The 19795-nt window shown below is 43.6% G+C and overlaps 1 protein-coding gene across 1 annotated transcript in view; it reads left to right on the forward strand.

The window, feature by feature from the left end:
* The window catches only part of TMEFF1 (transmembrane protein with EGF like and two follistatin like domains 1), a 579610-nt gene that overhangs the window by 538312 nt on the left and 21503 nt on the right, over window positions 1-19795 (forward strand). Inside the window, exon 6 of the mRNA XM_078687711.1 lies at window positions 9796-9944. Within this exon, the coding sequence (XP_078543837.1) occupies window positions 9796-9944 (149 nt within the window). The remainder of the gene's footprint in view (window positions 1-9795; window positions 9945-19795) is intronic.

The following is a 19795-nucleotide window of genomic DNA, read 5'->3' on the forward strand; positions in this document are numbered from 1 at the left end:
TGCTGCAAATCCCTGGGCGCGCTAGCATGAAGCAGCACTTAGGAGACCAGCACTGGCTGCCTGTTGTCCACCGGATCCAGTTTGAAGGCCCTTACGCTGGCTCACAAAGCTTTGCATGGTCTCGGCCCGGTTTACCTCCAGAGGCGCTTTTCCTTCTACATGCCTTGTAGAAACCTCCGCTCTACCACTCTGCGCCTGACCACCGTTCCCCGCTTTCCCAGGGTTCGGCTAGGGGGTAGCTCCCTCTCTGTTAAGGCTGCGGAGGCCTGGAATTCTCTCCCTCTGGAGCTGCGCAACATCCAAGACACCACGCTATTTAAGAAACAGCTGAAGACCTTCCTTTTTAACCAACCCATCTAAATCTGCTGCTCGCTGTTATGGTTCACCTCCGCGCCGGGACACTCTTGAGTATCCGTGTGCGATATAAATATCTAATAACATAACATAACCTATAGGCCCTCACCGTACGCCATAAGCACTGCCTCGCAGCACCTAAACATTGCCATCCATTAAAAAAAGAGTGTAGTGATCTCATAAAACATGACAGTTACCGGAAGTCTCCTAAACCCCATGCAGAAGTGAGAATTGGGATGAATACTTCCTGAGGACAGGGTTTTTGTGTTAGGAAACGGTATGTACTCAACGCACTCACCTGATTAGAAAAGGGCGTGGAAAGTGGAATGAAGTGGAAAGGACTTTCTTCCCAGCGCCATGATGCTTGATGTCACCAGAGTACTGTCTTTGTTGCCAGATGAAGGGTTGTGTGTGTTCTTAAAAAAAAAAAAACTTTTGAAAGCCTATTCTGGAGACACTTTCTCCACATGCTCAGTTGCTTAATTTTTTTCGGTAGAAATAAGGTTTCCATGTTTTCAAACCAATTGATGATTGTATCTTAAATATATCCCTGCTATTTTCCCACTGCAATGTATAAATCCTTTTTTTGTTGCCTTGTGGGAAGAAACGTATCTTTATAATCCCCGGCCTCTCTCGAAACCCTGGATTGCTGGGTTTGGTGTTCTATCTCTCCATTCATCTTGCTACAGTGCTCAGCCTTTAACCCCCTCCTTCATCCTTCACCATCTCCTTTTAGCTTTCTCATGACTACAAATAGTCTTGTGTCACTTGCAGCCCACCCCCACCATCGTTCATGCCTCTTTCCGCCTTATATGTTTTCTTTAATGCCATTTTCCTGTCCCTCTCTTCATTGTCCAGTAATCCCTTTGCTTCCTATACAGGTTAACAGAGATATAAAAACAGAAGGCCACAACCCGTCTTTTTTTAAACCATTTAAACTGTACTTCAACTTCACTACCATTTTCAAATTGTTTTTCATATTTACCCTACTGATATCATGCTGAATTGAATTTTATTCACATTGGAAGTTCACAACATTTTTAAAACGTTCTGCATCCAAGTATTAATTTTTTCCGTCAATTTTACAGATTCTTTTTCCAGAACAGTCATTGACTAAAAAAAGAGTTTCAGTACTTACTTTCTAAAAAAAACAATATTTCTTGTTTTGCACTTCTATGAAAAAGATATAGGGTGGGCTATTCACAAACGTAAACGTACACAGGAGTGAACCTACTCATGTAGGTTTAATCTTACACTTTTGAGTAACTTTACTGCTTTAGTCCATTTATCAAAAGTGAAGGCTTACATGTCCTCACACCCTGAATTTATGGCGTAGAGCCTAATTTAAGAGTGTAAAGCTAATACTTGTAACTTGTCACATGTAGGTGGAGGTCCCCATATGGTAAAGTACAGAGAAAAGTTGTACGGTTTATTAAATATAAAAATGAATTAGTAGTGTTTAGTTGAAACAGTGACACAATGTTTCAAGTATCGGAATGTTGTCACAATGCTTTTGGTACAACATTCACATCAGAGGAATCACCCATCAAATAAAAAAGACAACTCTACTGTAGGCGTTTTAAGTTTTGAACAAATAGGACAAAATAGGTGCAAAATGTAAATTAGACAAGTGATAGTCTGACTCAGGCTACAGGGATTATTTTTCATACAAAGCATTGAAATGTGTTGGTCAGATTAATTTGTTACATACTGCATTAGTGCTCTCGATGCAAAATCTCCTTACATCAATAGCTCTCTTGTTATGTATTTTGGAATAGTTACCGTAGTACGCACTAATGCCAGTGATGTGTATTAACCCCATAACTGCTGGGCCTCCGGGCCTCCACATCTCCCCCCCCCTCCAACGCAGGGCCCCTTTTTGAGCTATTGGGGTAGTTTGCGCTTAGGGCTGCAACCCTTTTTTCCATATCAGGTATCCACACCAAATTTGCATCCTTTTTTCCAACAAACCTGGGGTTTCTAAAGGTACCCAGCATTTGTTGAGTCCCCTAAAGGGGACTGAGAAAATAGGCAAAATATAGCTACATTTTGAGTTTTAGGGGAAAAAATAGGAAAAAAGTGCTCCTGATTGAAGTGTTGTTTTTCCCCTAAAAATGGCATCAATGGGCACTTTGCTATGCTAAAGTCACCGTTTTCACAGCTTTGAGTAACATACAGAGCTGAATATAAAAAATAAATATTTTTCAACAGTTTGGGCATTTTTCAAAGAGGTAGCTTATTTTTGATATTTGCTGTGTTCTCAGCCTACTTTGTTAGGGGTAGAAACCAGTGTGAAACACATGGGTGATCCAATAAAGCTATAGACTTCCAAAAGTCTGAATTCAACAAGGGCCATATGTGTAGATCCCTCAAGGTTTTCACAAAGAAACTAACTATTGAAATAAAGAAATATTGAAAATGAGTTGGAAAAAACGGCCATTTGTGACAACTTTTTCATCTGTACCTTTTTTTCACAATGGCCGATTTGCAAAAATTATATAGCGCTACGTCCGTTAGAACCTTCTGGTTGTGGGGATATGTAGGATTTGTAGGTTCTTCAAAAACTGGAGGTACCCGGAGCCAACAACTTAGCTTTAACGTACAATGGTTTTTCATTGTGTACCCTACCGAGTGCAGACCGATTCATATGGTGAAATATGTAGAGTGAAAAATGGGTATCAAGGAAACCTATGTAAATGGGCAGAAGATATGGAGTTTAGGGGCAGTGGTTATTTCTACACCTCTGATTTTGTTGGTACCTATACTAGCATATGATTTAGAAGGGATTTTTCAAAATGTCTTCTTTCTTGCACTCTGGCTTACATTTGGAAGGCCCACATGCAGCAAAATCCAGTTGGTAATTACAAGTGGTGTACTATTCTATGCTCCCAGATGACTTCCGATGAAAATGGTACCTTGCAAGGAGACTCCCATTTACTTCACTTTGATCCATTCTTGTCACAGGCGCTAGGCCCAGCACACAAGTGGCATGCATTTTTATTTGCTCAAGTGCGTCAATTCTGGGTGGTAGGAATTACGTAGATTCCAATGGATTCCAGAAGTTTCCATCATAGACATGTAAGAAAAGTACATGATTTCAGGAATAGTTTTAGATTCGTAGGGCATTGTGGGTAATAGGACCTTGTGGGATTCATGGAAGGCACACCACCTTGGAATCCCCTGGTTGTCTAGTTTAAAAAAATGTCTGTGGTTGGTAGACTTCCTTAGATGGCAGCTAAGGACAGCCCCACATCCTGCAGCTACCTCTATTGCTGATCTCTCCACTTAGCACTTTAGGGCCTTGTGTGTCAAGGTTTATTGTCCACCCACACATGCGAGGTACCATTTTCATTGACAGACTTGGGGGAATGCTGTGTGGGAGGAAATTTTCGGCTCTCCATAGATTCCAGATGTTTTCGTCACAGAAATGTGTTGAAATGTGTATTTTTAGTCAAAGTTTGAGGTTTGTGGGACAATGTGGGTAAGGAAATGGTGTGGGATGCATGTGAAGCACATCACCCTGGACTCCTTTGGATGTCTAGTTTTCAGAACTGTCTGGGTCTGGTAGGTTTTTCCAGGTGGAAGCCTACCCAAGCCTAAAAAGTGCAGCCGTTCACCATTGCAAGTTGGACAATGTTGGGAGTTAGCCATACTCCCCTAGCCCATATGTTAAAATACCACACAACATTGGGATGGGGTGATTTAGCCCGCAGGGGAGCAGAAAGACTGTTGAGATTTTAGGGATGAGAGTGGTTGTAGGAAAGTGCCTCTTTTGACACGGTTAGCACCCACTTTTTGCTTGGTGTATTATGTAATTTTGAATTGGAAGTGCATGCGGTCCCTGCTAGCTAGGTTTAGAGTGCCAGATCTCTTTCCCAAAACTGTACCATCATTGGCACAACTTTAGCCACCCATGTAAGTCTCTAGTAAATGGTACCCCTGGGGTACTCAATGATGGCTTCACTGGACCCTAAGATTGTTGGTACCAAACATCTCATCTTAATAATTCCTCAATGATGCCAGTGTTGGATTTATTAATGAATGCACCCAGGAGACCCATTAGAGGGTCCACTGAAAACCTACCAAGCACTTCTGTGGTCTCTTACTAGTCTTAGCCAGCCTGCCATCACCAGACATGTTTCTGACCTCATGGGGTTAGGCCAGTGCTCTTAGAGGCCAGGAACAAAACTTGCTCTTGGTGGAGGGGCTTCAACACCTCTCCCAGGCCAGGATGGCCTTCCAAGGCAGGAAGCTTCAAAGGTGATGCTGCCTTTGAAATGCAACCCAGGTATCTCCAGATAGTGGAGGATGCCAACCCCTTTTTCCTGCTCCACATTTGGCTGGAGGACAGGCGGGAAAATTAGGTAAATTAGGTCCACATTGAGCCAGCACCACCCCTAAGGTAGGGCAAGTGATGTGGAGCTCACTTTTCATTTCACCCCATCTTGGATTCAGGGGGAATTAGCCAATTAGGGTCAGGGTAGTTCCCCTTCCCACAGGAAGTGGTCAATTAAAGGTAGTTAGCCCATGGTCTACCACCTATCACCCCCTTTAATGCCCTAAATGTTATATTTAGGTAGCATACCAGAACCTTTGCAACTTAAATTCGATGGACACGGAGAAGATAAGGACAAAGTAGAGCTGCTGACCCGAGGACTGAAGCCTTACTGCAGGTAATTGGTGCCAAACCTTGCCTGCTGCCTTAAGGACTCTACATTTGTGGTGTGCTGTCTTGTCCTGCAACTGTGAGGCCTCCAAGAATGCCGCAGTACCTCCAGTCTTTTACAAATCAGCAAAGTACTTCCTTGGAGTAGTGGTACTACTCCCCTGCAATCCGCAGGCACTGAACCTGCTGAATCTGGTTTCCCAACTTGCCACTCCGCAGTGACTCTGACACAGCACTCAAACCAAAAGTCGCACAGAAGCTCTGGAGGGCCATATCTGTCTCCCCACCAAGTTTGGGGACACCATGACCTACCAGAGCTATGCCGCACCAATACCCATGGTACCAGACCATCTGGTGTGGGTACCAATGAACCAGCAGGGCTCCCATGATCTTGAGGCCCTTGCAACCTGCTACCTTGAGTTGGTCCCTTCGGACCAACCTTTAAGTCCCCTTGTGCAGTGTGTTTTTCGTCGACCCCCTTATTCGTAGTACACCAGCTGCCAACGACCTCAGCACCCTGCTCCCATTCAAACCCAGGATGCTCTTGAGAATCCGCTGGAGAACCATTGCGCCTGGCCTGTCTACTTGCCTAAATCTTGAAGGTGAACCTCGAAATTCAACTGTATGATGTTATATGCATTTTTCTATTTTCTCCTATTGACATCAATGGGGCATAATTGAGCACAAAAGTGATTTATTGTGCGAATTTCACAAATTCATATCTCGAAAAGTACTTGCTGTAGAACAAAGTTCTTGGTTAGAAAAATACATAAAAATCGGTGTTAGTTTCAGAAATTCGTCTTGGATTTATTCTTGATCGTGTGTCTCATTTATTGCCTCTGTGAGTACAGCACATGCTTAGCACTACCTTCTGATAAGCCTAACTTCTCACCCACACTGCCACAAATAGATCATTAGTTCTATCTACTTTTGCTTTTGTATACCAATCTGGGTCTCACTGGACACTCCCCACAGTGTCCTTCATTTAAGTGCACTATATAGAGAGCCAGGTTGCTACAGTGGGGCCTGATGTTAGGATGAGCAAGACCCACCCCATTATTTTCTTTAAAAAATATATATTCGCCTACCCCACCCAGAGGCAAATTGGAGGCATGCAGTCTGTCTGCCCCTGGGGGTGAAAAAAGACCAGTTTTTCCCTATTTAGGTGGGGTGAGGCCAATGCAAAAGTGCAACACCAGCAGCACTTTCTTTTGAACCAAAGCAATATCCATGATTTTTGGTGGCTTTTCTACCACCTGGGGTCAAGTTTAAGAAAACCCCCCTAATTGGAACAAGCCTCCTATCTTGACCCGTGGGTGGCAGGAAGACACTATTGACCCCACTGAGTCAGGGGTATTGATCGATGCCAGGGCAAGCCATCCCATCCTTTCCCTTGTTTTAGTGCCATTATGAAATCCCTGGTGTCTAATGGGGCTCCTTCTGCCCCCTGTGAGAGGGGTGACAGGTTGGGGGCTGAATACCCTATCCACCCCTCAGGATGAGCAGAAAGCGTATTTGGCCCAGAGGTGGGGGTGGAGCACTGGCCCATGCCTGTGGAGGGCGCTGCCCCCCAAAGAATACATTGCATTAATTCAGTCCCCAGTGTCTAGTGGGCTTCCAGCCCTGGGGGGAGCTGAGAGGGGGTAATTCCCCTCATCTGCCCCCAGGTGGGAGCAGAAAGATTGTTGCTTCATTTAGTTGGTTTGGGAGCACAACCATGCCCATAGTGGGAGCCCCCACCTCTATATTAAAAAAAACATTTCCCAGGCATCTGGTAGACTTTCTGCCCCCGAGGGCCAGATGGGGGTGAATACCCCCATCTGCCCACCCAGTGAGGTCAGAAAGACTGTTGCCCTATTTACTTGTGGAGAGGGCATGACCATGCTGAACCTCCCCACCCCTATATTAAAAAAAATAAAAAACATACCCAGGGGTCTAGTGGGCTTTCTGCCCTCCCAGAGGAGCAGATAATTACCCCTTCTGCTCCCCTGAGGAGGACAGAAAGACTGTAACCATATTTATTTGGGTAGAGGGCATGGCCATGCCCTGGTGGGGATTCCCCATCCATAAATGTTTATAAAAAAATGTAATCCCTAGTGTCTAGTGGTCTTTCTGCCTCTTTCTCCCCACCTTCCCCCCAGGAGGGGCACAGAAAACTGGGGGGGGGGGGGAGGTGGGGACAAATTTTGTGTGGGTGTTCAGGGGGCACAAGCCCTTGCCTATGGTAAAGAGGACCATGTTTGGACCACCTTACTGTATTAAATGTCCCGGCAGTTGGAATCCATCAGGAATTCTTTCCACTTAGGTGTCAGGGAGCAAGGCTGTTATATTTATATGTTATCTGGTTCATCTCTCTATCATTACTCACTTGTTTCACTCATTAGAATGTTGCATCCTTATGATGCCTTAGATGGTTCTAAGATGATGTCATGCCATGCCTGTGGCATCACTGAGCAGTTGGTCCAGCTATGTCTGGCATGAATATATTCAGGTCTTCCTTTGAAGAATAAACCTACTTGGAAATACTACCATATTTACTTGGTTCATTTATCATAACAAATTTGGCGACGTCTTCTACTTGGAAATACTACCAGATTTACTTGGTTCATTTATCATAACAAAGGCAGACAGAGCTTTTCAGCAGTTGTAAGCCAATCATAAATGTCAACTAATCTGCTGTTGTCTACGTAACCATTCCAACTTTTATATTCTCGATAAGTGAAAAAGAAATACTTATACAGAATGCAAGCAAATACAATGATGCTCATATTTTCAAATCCCTGTTTGCGTGATTTTAACCATGTTTGCCCTCTCCCATCGTAGAAGCAGCTTACAGATACTGCAGTTAGGACATGCTTAGCTTTTTGGGATTGATCAATATCGGGGCTATCTTTTATAACATTGGTCTATTAAATGTTATTCTCTACAGTATGGAGCACCACCTACTATGTAGAGAGGTCTGCAGCTGTATTACGCTAACCCAATGAACAGGCCATGTCTCTGTTGGGTACAACTTCATTGGATGTGCCCAGCACTTACAAGGACTGGGTGCTGGTTTGCAGAGAAAAAGAGCTCCTCCCAGTGCAAGGACAAACGCCTGAGCTGATACTTGTCTTGGGGAGAGCACAGCATTGATAGGTGGAGCTGCATTTTGAAAACACTGCTTTGCTTCTCACTGCACTGCCAGTGGCCAGTCTGACAGAGGAGAGAAAGGATCCCATCTCCAGGCTAGAGCTCTGTGAGACTGCACCTGCCTGCAGGGGATGCCTCGAGGGGTTCCCCTTTCCTCCTCCCCAATAGCAGCCTCAGGAATGCAGTAAATGTGCACCACTTCAAAGATGGCACCCAGACAAGAGGGCCCAAGAGCCTGTTTGGTGATGCCACACATGTGAAAAAGATGTTCCCCCATTTCTTTGGGGCCACATCTCCACCCAAATGAGGGCCACACTCCCATCCAAATGAGGGACCACACCCTTGAGATTGTGCAGGTTCAAATTGTGCAACCAGCATTACAAAAAGGGCAGCAAAAGTGTCTTTGGACCCTTCTGTGGTATGGACATGCTGTGGGGTACACAAAATGCGTACAAGCACCTGCGGGGCCGTATCATAGAGAGGGTGCACTGCCTCTGTTGGTGCTGCTGTGCACCTTTGACAGGGTGCGCTTGGTGCGCTTGGTGCAAACATGGACAGTGTTAGCTAGGCAGCACTCTTTCACAGTGTATGTGACACCCAGCCTGCACTTTAAAGGGGAACAGAGATCCCCCTGTAGGTGGGTTCAGAGAGTGATTGCACCCATTAGCTGGGGAATTTCTGTCAGGTCCATGGGACTTTCTTGCATGGGTTGCCCTTCAGGAGATGCTCTGATTTTGCAACCTCTTTCTGGCACAATCAGTGCATTTCGATACAGCCTCTTTGCCTCCTCACCCGTGTCCATGATATGGCACAGGCGCAGAGGCAACGTCCTTTTCTCAATTGCATAGTGATATATCAACATGCAAATGGAAGAATGTCCTTTTAGGATAATGTTAGTGCTACCTGTGCATTGGTAGAAACTGTATTACAGAATGGGCCGCATAAGGATCTGCGACCCCTTCTGTAAAACAAAAGATCTCCTGGGTCTCAGAAAGTAAGCACACACCCTTGTTGTGCCCACAATGCACTTCATGTAATAAGGAACCTGGGGCCATATTATCAAGGAAGCTGCGGTAGTTTATTGCCGCTTTACCGGCAGGAAACTGGCGTTAAAGCGGCGATAATGGAATTGATAATATGCGATTCGAATTTCAATCGTAGCCCAGGTTAGATGTGTGAACATCTAACCTGGGCTTCGATTGAAATTCGAATAGCATATTATCAAGCCCATTATCGCTGCTTTATCGGCAGTTTCCTGCCGGTAAAGCGGCGATAAACTACCGCAGCTTCCTTGATAATATTGCCCACGGTGTTCAGTCTCCTGGCACAAGCTGCGCTGCCTGGTCTCTTTAAATAAAACTCTGGTATGAATTTCAGTAAATCACAGAACTTGTTTTTGGCACAAGTTCTAACTTACATTGGCTTTCAGTCTTTTGACGATGTAAAGAAATCATCCTGGGTATCAAAGTAAATAATTGGCAAAATTCAGAAAATGAGAAAAAATATTTACTTCAGTTTTTCATATGGACTTTCACAATTGTAAGAACATCTCTGTGGCCTTTTGTTCATTTTTCATGCAAAAAATAGAAATCTCCATTTCTCATGTTTACAAAGTGCCAATAAACCTATCTTTCCATTGCCAGATGTGTGTGCAACATAGACTGCAGTGGACACAACTTAAACCCAGTCTGTGCTTCGGATGGGAGTTCTTACAACAATCCATGCCTTGTGCGAGAAGCATCATGCTTGAGACAAGAACATATTGAAGTGAAACATCTCGGGAAATGCACAGGTAAAGTATCATGTATATATCTCAGAAGCACTGGCATAGCCAATAGTTCATTGCCAATAGGCCTGTTACATTAACACTTTAGTAAACAACACACTGGTCCATAGTAACAATACTTGAAATGCGAAAAAACAAATGGCAAATAAAATGTATTCAAAGGAGTTTATGAAACACAATTTCAAGACACATAGCGGCGCAGTCAATGTTGGTGCAAAATAAATGTGCTTGGTGATCTCTGTAGAGGTGATACACTCAAGTGATGAATCATGATTAACAAGTGTATCAACATACACAAGAACTGCATGGCCCTTTACAACAAATTCTCATCAATCAAATAGGGTCCGTGTTTTTAAAACTGATGGTGTTTAGATCCCAATAAATCAATGACAATGATTTCTCAAAGTAGTTCCTTTGAGAACTCGTTGTCCTGAAAGGACTCCCTGCTGCCAGTCAGTGCTACTAGTGAATCTCCATTTTTGGACTGATTCAACCAAGTGAAGGAATCTGGCACGCAACCGTGAGACCCCGACCACATGCTGTTTGGAGCCCCCTGTGGGTAGTCAGCATATTTCCAGCTCAGACTATTCCTGGCCTCACTGCTCCTGAAGCTTGTCACCAGGGACCCCCTCCTTTAGGAACTGCATTACCTTTCATAATCTCTCTCTCAGGCTCACTGTATCCCCCTGAGTCCTAATGATAATCCCACAATTTTTTATTGGACTCAAAATGCCATAGACTTTAAAAACAATGGTGCAATTAGTCCTCAAACCGCCACATACCAAGGCCGGTAGTCTTTAATCCGGTTGTATGATGTTACAACGCGATCAAAATGATCGCGGTACCTCACAACGCATCTTTTACAACGCAAGTCGTTACCACGACTTGCGCTGTAGGGTGCTGAATTTAGGAATAGTAAGATTTACTATTCCAACTCCAGCCTACGTACAGTAGGGAAGGTGTTGGAATAGTAAATCTACTATTCCTTATTCTAGAGCGCCCTCCAGTGCAAGTCGTGGTAACGACTTACGTTGTAAAAGATGCGTCGTAATAGCACCGCGGTGTTTTGACCGCGTTGTGATGGATGTTTACCCTTTAATCCACTGCCCGACACTCCTTGCTCCTTTTTCTCACTCTTGCAAGGTCCTGATTTCTCTCTACATTACGGTTTTGCCATCTTTATCTTTTTCTGTATTTCCTATCAGTGTGTTTTTCCTCCCTATCTGATGCAGAAAAATATGTGCCGGTCCCCAAGAATAAGTGCCATTGCCCCCTAACGGCAACCACTGGCTCAAATTAAGCATTGCGAGCACCCACTGTTGACTTTTATTTTCAACTGAATAATGATAATCTGGAAAAGCTTTGAGAATGCTTGTCTTGCCTATGTCCTGGTTGTCTCCTGCGCAATATTGGTCGGGCAGTCACCCACTTTCACCAGGTTGAGAGGGGTTTTTCTCCCAGGAGACGCAATGGATTTTAATGCCAAAGGTTTGCTTAACAGTAAAAGGAAAAAAATCCCACACTGCTGGTGAACCACAGTTGGGGTCAAACTTGCAAGATTTGTAAGTACTTCTCTGTCAGGGAACACCTAGCAGCCTTGATGGTTAATAGAAAAACATCAACAACCGAAACCTTATGAAAAACCCCAGTAATCCATTTATGTCATCAAGGTATAAAGACTGAATCTATTTCGTTCAAATAGCCACTTACATGTTTAGCGCGGAGTGCTATTCTCGCCACACTAATAACACCATCAGTTGCGGTGGCGGTAGTGGGGAGACCAGAGCGTTACCCCATTGATTCAGCTGTAAGCTGAATAAAAAAAATAAAATGATGATAACGTTCATTATTATTATCATTTTGTTTTTTGTATTCAGCTTGCATCTGAAGCCAGGGGGGGCGGGGCTGGGCTCCTTACGTCAAAGGGGGAGGAGCGATGGCAGCACCTAAAGTGCTTATGACGCTTTGGCCGGCCAACTTGGGCTGGCCAAAGCGCCATGCGCACTCTGCATGTTCTCCACGCTGGCTGTATTACAGCCTCGTGTAGAACATGCACAGCCTGCCAGCCCCTGTCTGAGCGCTGAACCACGGCACTCAGACCAATCACAACACTGATAAGGCAGCATTGTGATTCATCAGGGGATTTTGGGAGGCTGTGTGCTTCCTGCCAAGAGAAGGATGGAGAAAGAAGAGGCGGCAAAAAAAAAAAATATATATATATATATATTCCCCCTCCCCCTCTCCCTTGTTCCACCTTCCCCAGCCCCGCCCCACCACCCGTGGTCGGTAGCGGCTGCTACTGAACACCACCAATCATGCACAATGAATGAGTGCAGTTTGACACATCTTAAGTGGAAAGTGCTTTCATCGTCCTTGGCACACCAACTAATAGAGCCAATCCACTGCGGATACTGTAACTCACTAACGAAAAGAGATTCTCAGAACACTCTTTCTTTCAACCTAAGATCATGTAAAAATTCTACAGTTGCCAAGTCAGTTGGCGACTCTGGGAATGTCCTGTTTCAGTACATCTCCCGAGAATGTCGTCCTCGCCACCTCCTTTCTTGAGCAGTGATCATTATAAGTGCCTGCCAGCTGGTTTCTAGATAGACTTTAGGGTGAGTTTTATTTGTTTCACAATAATTGCTTAAGGACGTTTGTGTAACAAGATTGTCAGTTAAATACGATGGGTTGGTGATGTGTTTACAACGCTCAGACGTTACTTGTTTGTTGTTCGAGCTTTCCATTTCCCCTGGGGACTATAACAGTTTAGCAGCAGAAATGTTTTTCTTGCAGATGTATTGTATGTCTGTCAGAGTAAAAGAGGATTTAAAATAAAAGTAAAAATTAATGGAGCTTTATATAGCGCCAACTTGACCCGAAGGTATCGGGCATCAGTGCGCTTTACATGAGCACCTGTTACGTCACATGAGGCCACATTTTGTTAGGCACGGGGATATTAAGGGATTTGCCCAGAATCACAGGATATTGTGCATCCTTGCCGAGACTCGAACCCAGTTCCCCAGATTTGAGGTCGACCGCCCTAGCTGTTAGGCCAACTCCTGATTTGAAGTGGAGTTAAATGTTAGTGCTGTTCTGTTCTTCAACAGGTGTGCATTAGTAGTGAGATCATGAGTGGGCCATGTACTCATGAAATGGACCTAACAAAACATGGAATTGTTAGTTGTCACAGCTGTTATCAAACATTTTATGAAAGTTTGTTGCGGTCAGTATTTTCCTCTTCCTAACTGTTGTCTATCATGGCAGGCAGTCAGATCAGTTGACTATTATACCGTTGCTTTTCTGAAGAGAATGTCAATGCCATGTTGGTCAGATTTTGCAGATTTTGCATTATCAGTCGTGATTTTGCATTATCAGTCGTGATTTTGCATTACAAGTCGGGATTTTGCATTACCAGTTGTGTGGTTAACCATTCACTATTTCAACCTATATTCCTAAAGCAATCCTATTCAATTTCAGATATGTAAACATTTGGAGCAGGTTCTATTTCACACCAGTGAGAATTTCAGTTATTGTGAAAATGAGAGCAGTGGAGCTTTATTACTGCCATCTGAATTTTTATTTTTCGCTTTGAATCCACCAATTTCTTATTCCTGTCCCTAGAAAGATTTTGACATCGACACATAGAAATTCATGGTCAACCCAGAAATCCTTCAGGTGTGAAGGGAAGTCCAAGAATCAACACAAGCTTAACTGAGAGGACTGTTCTCAGGAAGGTCAATGGATGAGCTATTCGTACATCTCCCTGGGATTCTGTGCACTAAATGTATAGTTATGTTTGCACTTCCACTCCCAATATAAACGTGCATCTTTTCCCCAATTTCTGATCTACCACAATCCTTCGCCTCACTCCTTTGGAGGAAAGGCTACTTCTTACCATACTCTTTAACCCCTTCAGCGCGGGTGACAAAGCCAGCTCGTCATGGGCGTTACCTGCGCTGCGCGCATGACGAGCTGGCTTTGTCACAATCAAGCCATTTTTCAAATTTCAGCGCACGGCGGGAATTCGCGGTAGCGCGGAAGCGGTTAATTGAGCGGGGTACCCCGCAAGTAATCACTCACAGGCTCACATTCTTTTACTGCTAGAGGTTTCAGACTTTGATTCACAGACTCCTTTCAGATATACACTTTGAACATGCCTAGACTCCTATCACGACAGGGTCATAGGGGCACCACAATAAGATCTTACATTCCTATATGTTCAGAAAAAGAATCCCACCTTAACTTCTTGTTTCACACTCATTTCAGTTTGATTTTCCACTGATTTCCAGGGCAACAGACAATCAAGTCAAAAGCAGTGTCTAGAGCATTAAAAAATATCTGGAGGGCAACAGTTCAAAATCCTCTCATGAAGCTCTTAGCCCTGTAGAAACGAGTGGAAAGGAACTGATGGAGATTGTAGATTTTTTACGGACGCCATACCACATGCAGTTTTTGGAGGCGTGGCCCGAAAAGACTATAATTCCCAGCAGACCTTTCCGACCAAGGAGTTTGGATGGGTGATTTGAGTCAGGCACGAAGGGGGTGTTTGGCGGGCGGTTGTTTAACAAGCATTTGCAATGCAATAGAACTCGCATTTACACAAGACCTATTGCATTGCAAACGGGAGTGCAGGTGGGCGAGAAGGCACGAACAATGGGGGGCGTGGGGAGTAAAGGGGCCAGTAGCCATGGAAGGACACAAATGACTACATGGGCGTCATAAGGAGGGACAAACAAGCTTAAACCATTCGGAAGCAGCATTTAAGACACAAGCCAATGAAAAGATGGGCAGAGAGTTGGTGGAGCTTCCACGGAGCTTCCACACCATACTGAATACTGCATGCTTCGCATGTGTGCTGCCGCTATAGGCTCGACCTAAAAATGTACATAAATCAATGCATGTATATTTACTGTGTTCACTAAAAATCGAGAGTGGGACCTAGTTAGAAATCAGGGCACATCATAACCAGGGTCTGCATGATGGCATAAAACAATGGTGGAGATCTCAGCGAATAATATTTGTAAAAAAGCAGCTCAAATAGGACTACAAATAAGATCGCCTCTTTATTCATAATGAGATTTGTGAATATTTTAAACAGAAACTGATTAGGTATAGTTGTATAATTGGAATTGCAACTACTTAACAATTGGTAGAAAGTGATCACTTTGTAGAAGCTACATCATGGGGTCCTTTTATTCAAAGATTAAAGATTTCACTAAAGGGCCCACCCCTGCAAATTACAAACAGGCATTGGTAATGTATCGGTTTCACCTATTTAATTAATAAAGAACTTTTTTCATCATCGGAAGAGGAAAAGCGCTCCCTGACAGATAACATGGGAGCTGAGAGACATATGGCACAGCGGCCAGAGCTGCTGACTCGAAAGGTGGGGATCCCCGTTTGAGTCTCGGCAGCGCCACGGCACATCCTGTGATTCTATGCAAACTACTTAATCTGTCTGGGTGATACATTGTTATATAAATATGCTGTAATAGTAAAAGGCAAAACTTTATCAAAAAATTGTTCTACCAAAGCGGATGTTAACAGTATTTCCGAGGCGGGAAACTGATAAGAGAAGCCGACGAGGAACAAACATTGGTAAATGCAGGAAAATATGCTACAGCCAATAGAAATGGATGAAAGGTAAGTGGCACGCACAGGAACCAATGAGAAGCCAGGAAAGAAAGGAGGTGGGATATAAGGCCCTTTTAAGATTATATTAAAAACAATATATTTCTCCAGCACAGCGCAACCTAATGAGATTTGAAAAGTTTGTTTCCTAGTCCAGTAGGGCAGGGCATAGACAAAGTAAATGTGAGAAGAAAACATAAACAAGACCCCAGGAGTCACAAAAACATTTCGCCTTTAAGTAATCAAACAAGGGGAAGTCAACACCAAAACATAATTTTACTTATTTTTACTGTGTTCAGTGCAGTGGTTTCAATAAACTTGAACTTAAAAAAAGACAGTTTAAAATCAAAGCACTCCATAAACCGGATCTGCTTGACAGCCTAGAACACTGATGGACATCTGAGTGGATAATATTTCTAAAGAAGAAACTCTGAAGACCACAACTTTGATCACCATGTTATTTACAATGTCATTCCTGCAGATTTAAAATGGAAGGCAGTGGAGTTCGTAGATGATCATTACTTTTTCTCTGTCATCTACAGTTCTTAAACTACAACGTAATCTCTAAAGAAAAAAAAAGGAAGGTGGCTTGGTATGTAGGCGCACACAACTCACTCAGTACAGGTAGTATGTATGTAGTATGCACAAAAAGACAAACGACAGACCAAGGTCCAGCTCAACCAGTCCACATGTGCAATCAATAATGAGGTGGTGCAACACACTTCCTGCACCCGTCGTCCAAAGGTGCAAATCACAGACACAGTTTTTCAGGAGAAGGTGGAAGGTGCACTCGTTGCAAAGTTAGACACGTAAGTAGTAGTTCCCAAAGGTACTTCTTTTATTAAATCAATCCTTAAAAACCGGCACACAGCCAACGCATTTCGTTCCCAGTAGTGCCAAAAGGGAACTTCATCAGGGCTCTTAAGTATCCAACCAATCAGCAATGATAAGCTATATGCTTGAAGAAGTGGAGTCCCAAAGGGCACAATTCGCCTGGGACAGAGCAGATGAAGATGTCTTAAGTATCCAACCAATCGGCAATTGAGAACGAGCCCTGAGGAAGTCTGCTGTTACGATTGCAGCGATAGAAACACATTTTGGCAAGTGGAAGTCTTATTGTAGGGATTTAAAGTAGACAAGACTAATAAAAGAAATTTTAACACAACAACCTCAACATGTTATCAATTCTTTGAATGCTCAGAGAACCCTCTTTAATACACCTTAAGCTCTTATGAAATTACATTTAGTTCACTCTAAACCTGGGCTTCAATTTAACCCCATCTTTGACAATGTGGACCTGTGGCAGTTGGTCGAAATGTAGGAGATCCTGTCACACCCCTGTTTGCTTTACTATCCTATTGTTTGGCTGATCCAAAGCCTAGTGGTCTTCCTGGCTACACATTTTATGCAGCTTTGTTTACGGTCTATACTGGCCTAAACTCCAGTTGCCTTGATTATTATGACAACATTGCAATTTGTAAAAGTTGGATGTCCGATATATGCAGATTATTGCACTGTTAGCATATGTTTTCTTGATTATCTTCAATAAAAAGACTTTCAAATAAAATGTCCTCTGGCAAGTTCCCACACAATGTTGTCACTGACTTCGAAAGTGAAAGGGCACCCAAGGGGGGTCAATCAAAAAATTCAGTGTACACCCTGAAATTATATGCACATCCATTGACACTTTCCCACAGCATATACATCTTGATACCATAATGTGCTCTGTAGCTGGTAAAGTATTGGCTGAAAACCAAACAGCTCTTGAACAGGACAAGAGACTAATCCACAGATATCTTTTCTGGGAACATAAATATGTTCTGCTCGGTGTTCAGGGACAGGCTGAATCTTAAATAGGGCTCCCAGTTTTATGGTATTTATTTTTTCAACATTTTCGCCTGTATTTATCCATATTTATTTTTTGCTAATTTTTCTGTATTTATCCATTTTTATTTTGCGTTTTCTGTATAAATAAAGCTGCAATGGGTATTTTTCCACATTTATTTAACCGATAAATGTATACTCACATTTTAATGTCCAAAGGCGTTCAGCAGTATACAGAATTGTAGAATAGCATAAATAACTGTAAATCTGCACTTAGTTAAGCTTAATTTGGGAATCTATTGTCTTTTTTCATCTCTCCTACCTCTCAATCTGTGCACCTACTGACCTGGCACTCATGACTGACAGTAGACATCATTCACAGAAGGCCTATATTCTGTATTAAAAAAAAATACAGACAGGAAAATGAATAGTTTTCTGTCTGTATGTATCTGTAAAATTCGGTACAAACAGAAAACTGGGAGCCCTAATCTTAAAGAGACAGTCACAATTAGGGTGATCTCATGGCAATGCTCTAGCATAATCAACACAATCCGGCATCCATTGCAGAAACAAATACCAATCTCAACTCATTGTTGCTCAAAAAATAGCAGTTGCTATCAGGGACCAGTAAACTAGCATAAAGACATTTCCTGGCTTCTTTACCAATCCCATCAACAAAGTTAAACCTCAGAAGTGCTTAATCTCATGAAGATTTGTGCGAGATCACAGGGTAGATCTAGAGTAGAACTTAATTGTGGCACTGTTGTCCCTCAAAATCTGTTCTGCATACAAATTAGTCTGCTCAACAATATCATTCAAAACACATTCAATAAACAGTTTGAAGGAATTGAAAGTCAAAAAGTTATTTGTATTGATTCTGCACTATTCAACACCACAAAAAGGCTGTCAAAACAGGCTACATAATGCTTGGGGCAACTCAGGGTTCAGCACATCCAATGGGAAGCCTTCCAGCCCCGCTCTGCACTCCAGCTTGCTCTTGCTGCACTACGTAGATATCAGTGTCCTCCTCTAAAAGCGACAGTTCATCAGCACTAATAGTGTATTCATCATCAGACGATTATTCTCTTACAGAACATTTACTGCCAGAATCTTCAACTTGGTCCTCTGCCTCAGATGCAGATATAGGACCTCATTCCGAGTCTGACAGTCCACTGACCGTCAGACTCGCATGGCTGCGGCAGGGTGGTATTCTGACTGCCCTATTCTGATCAGGGTGGTCAGGCTGCCCTGGGACCGCCTCAACCACCAGGGATCAGAGATCCCTGGTGGTGGTGAGGGGGTTTTGAGGTTGCAATATGCTTGGCGGGACAGTCGCTGTCCCATCGAGCATAACACAAGTTTCCTTTCCTTCACGGTTTTCATGGCGGTGAGCCCGTCTTGAAAAATGTGGTGGAAAGAAAGCAAAGAGGGCCCTACAGGGCCCACTTGTGCCTCAAGACCATGGGGTGCATGCACAGGAGCACATGTTGTACCCCCTTTGTGCATGCACCCCAGAACCTGCACGGCATGGACTGCAGCAGTCTATACCATGCAGGTACTGATATTGATGTTCCCATTGTGTGCCTTTTTTATAGGCACCACAGCGGGAATGCCAAAGAACCGCCCACCAGGCAGAAGAAAACTCCTACTCTGGTGGGCAGTTCAACCATGAGTTTGGCGGTACAGGATTGGGGCAGTCCCGCTACTGCACCAGCAAACTCGTAATGAGGCCCTTAGTCTGAGAGCCATGTTCAGAGGTGGATTCAAAAAGCAAACCAACAACTGCATGGGTGGTCAGACTGTGTGCAGCCATATTGCTTACTAATGAAACTAACACAACAAACAAGAGAACAATAAAAACACTGTGCCAAATTAGAGCTCAACAAACTGTGGCTCTATCAAAACTGTAAATATCATTACTGACATATAATGATCTGGAAAAAATGATCAATACAAACCACACAATGAACTTTATGGTTACCCCACAATGATATATCTTACTTGCCACAAACAGTTAGACTTAAAAAATGGCCGATCTGTCCCCAGAAGTGGACGTGGTGGAGGGGTGGAAAACAGAGGAGAACCCTTTTGAAAATGGTAAGCAACCCTTGTCCAAAGGGCTGCCCCCCAACATTGATAAGCAATATACTCCCTGGTGTCTAGAGCTTTTACCCCCACCCCCCCTTTCCAGGGGCTGATCGGCTTAAAACTTGGCCGATCAACCCCCCTCCCCTGGAGGGGGCAGAAAACAGCCAAACATGTCCCCAAAAATGGGAAGCGATCGTTGCTCAAGGGGCCACTCCTCAACATTCATAAACAGTTCACTCCCTCGTGTCTTGTGGTTTTCCACCCCCTTGAGTGCAGATCTGCCTAGAAAATGGCTCGTCAGCCCAAGGGGG

The sequence above is a fragment of the Lissotriton helveticus genome, chromosome 4_1 (assembly GCF_964261635.1).
Source record: "Lissotriton helveticus chromosome 4_1, aLisHel1.1, whole genome shotgun sequence".
Classification (NCBI taxonomy): domain Eukaryota; kingdom Metazoa; phylum Chordata; class Amphibia; order Caudata; family Salamandridae; genus Lissotriton; species Lissotriton helveticus.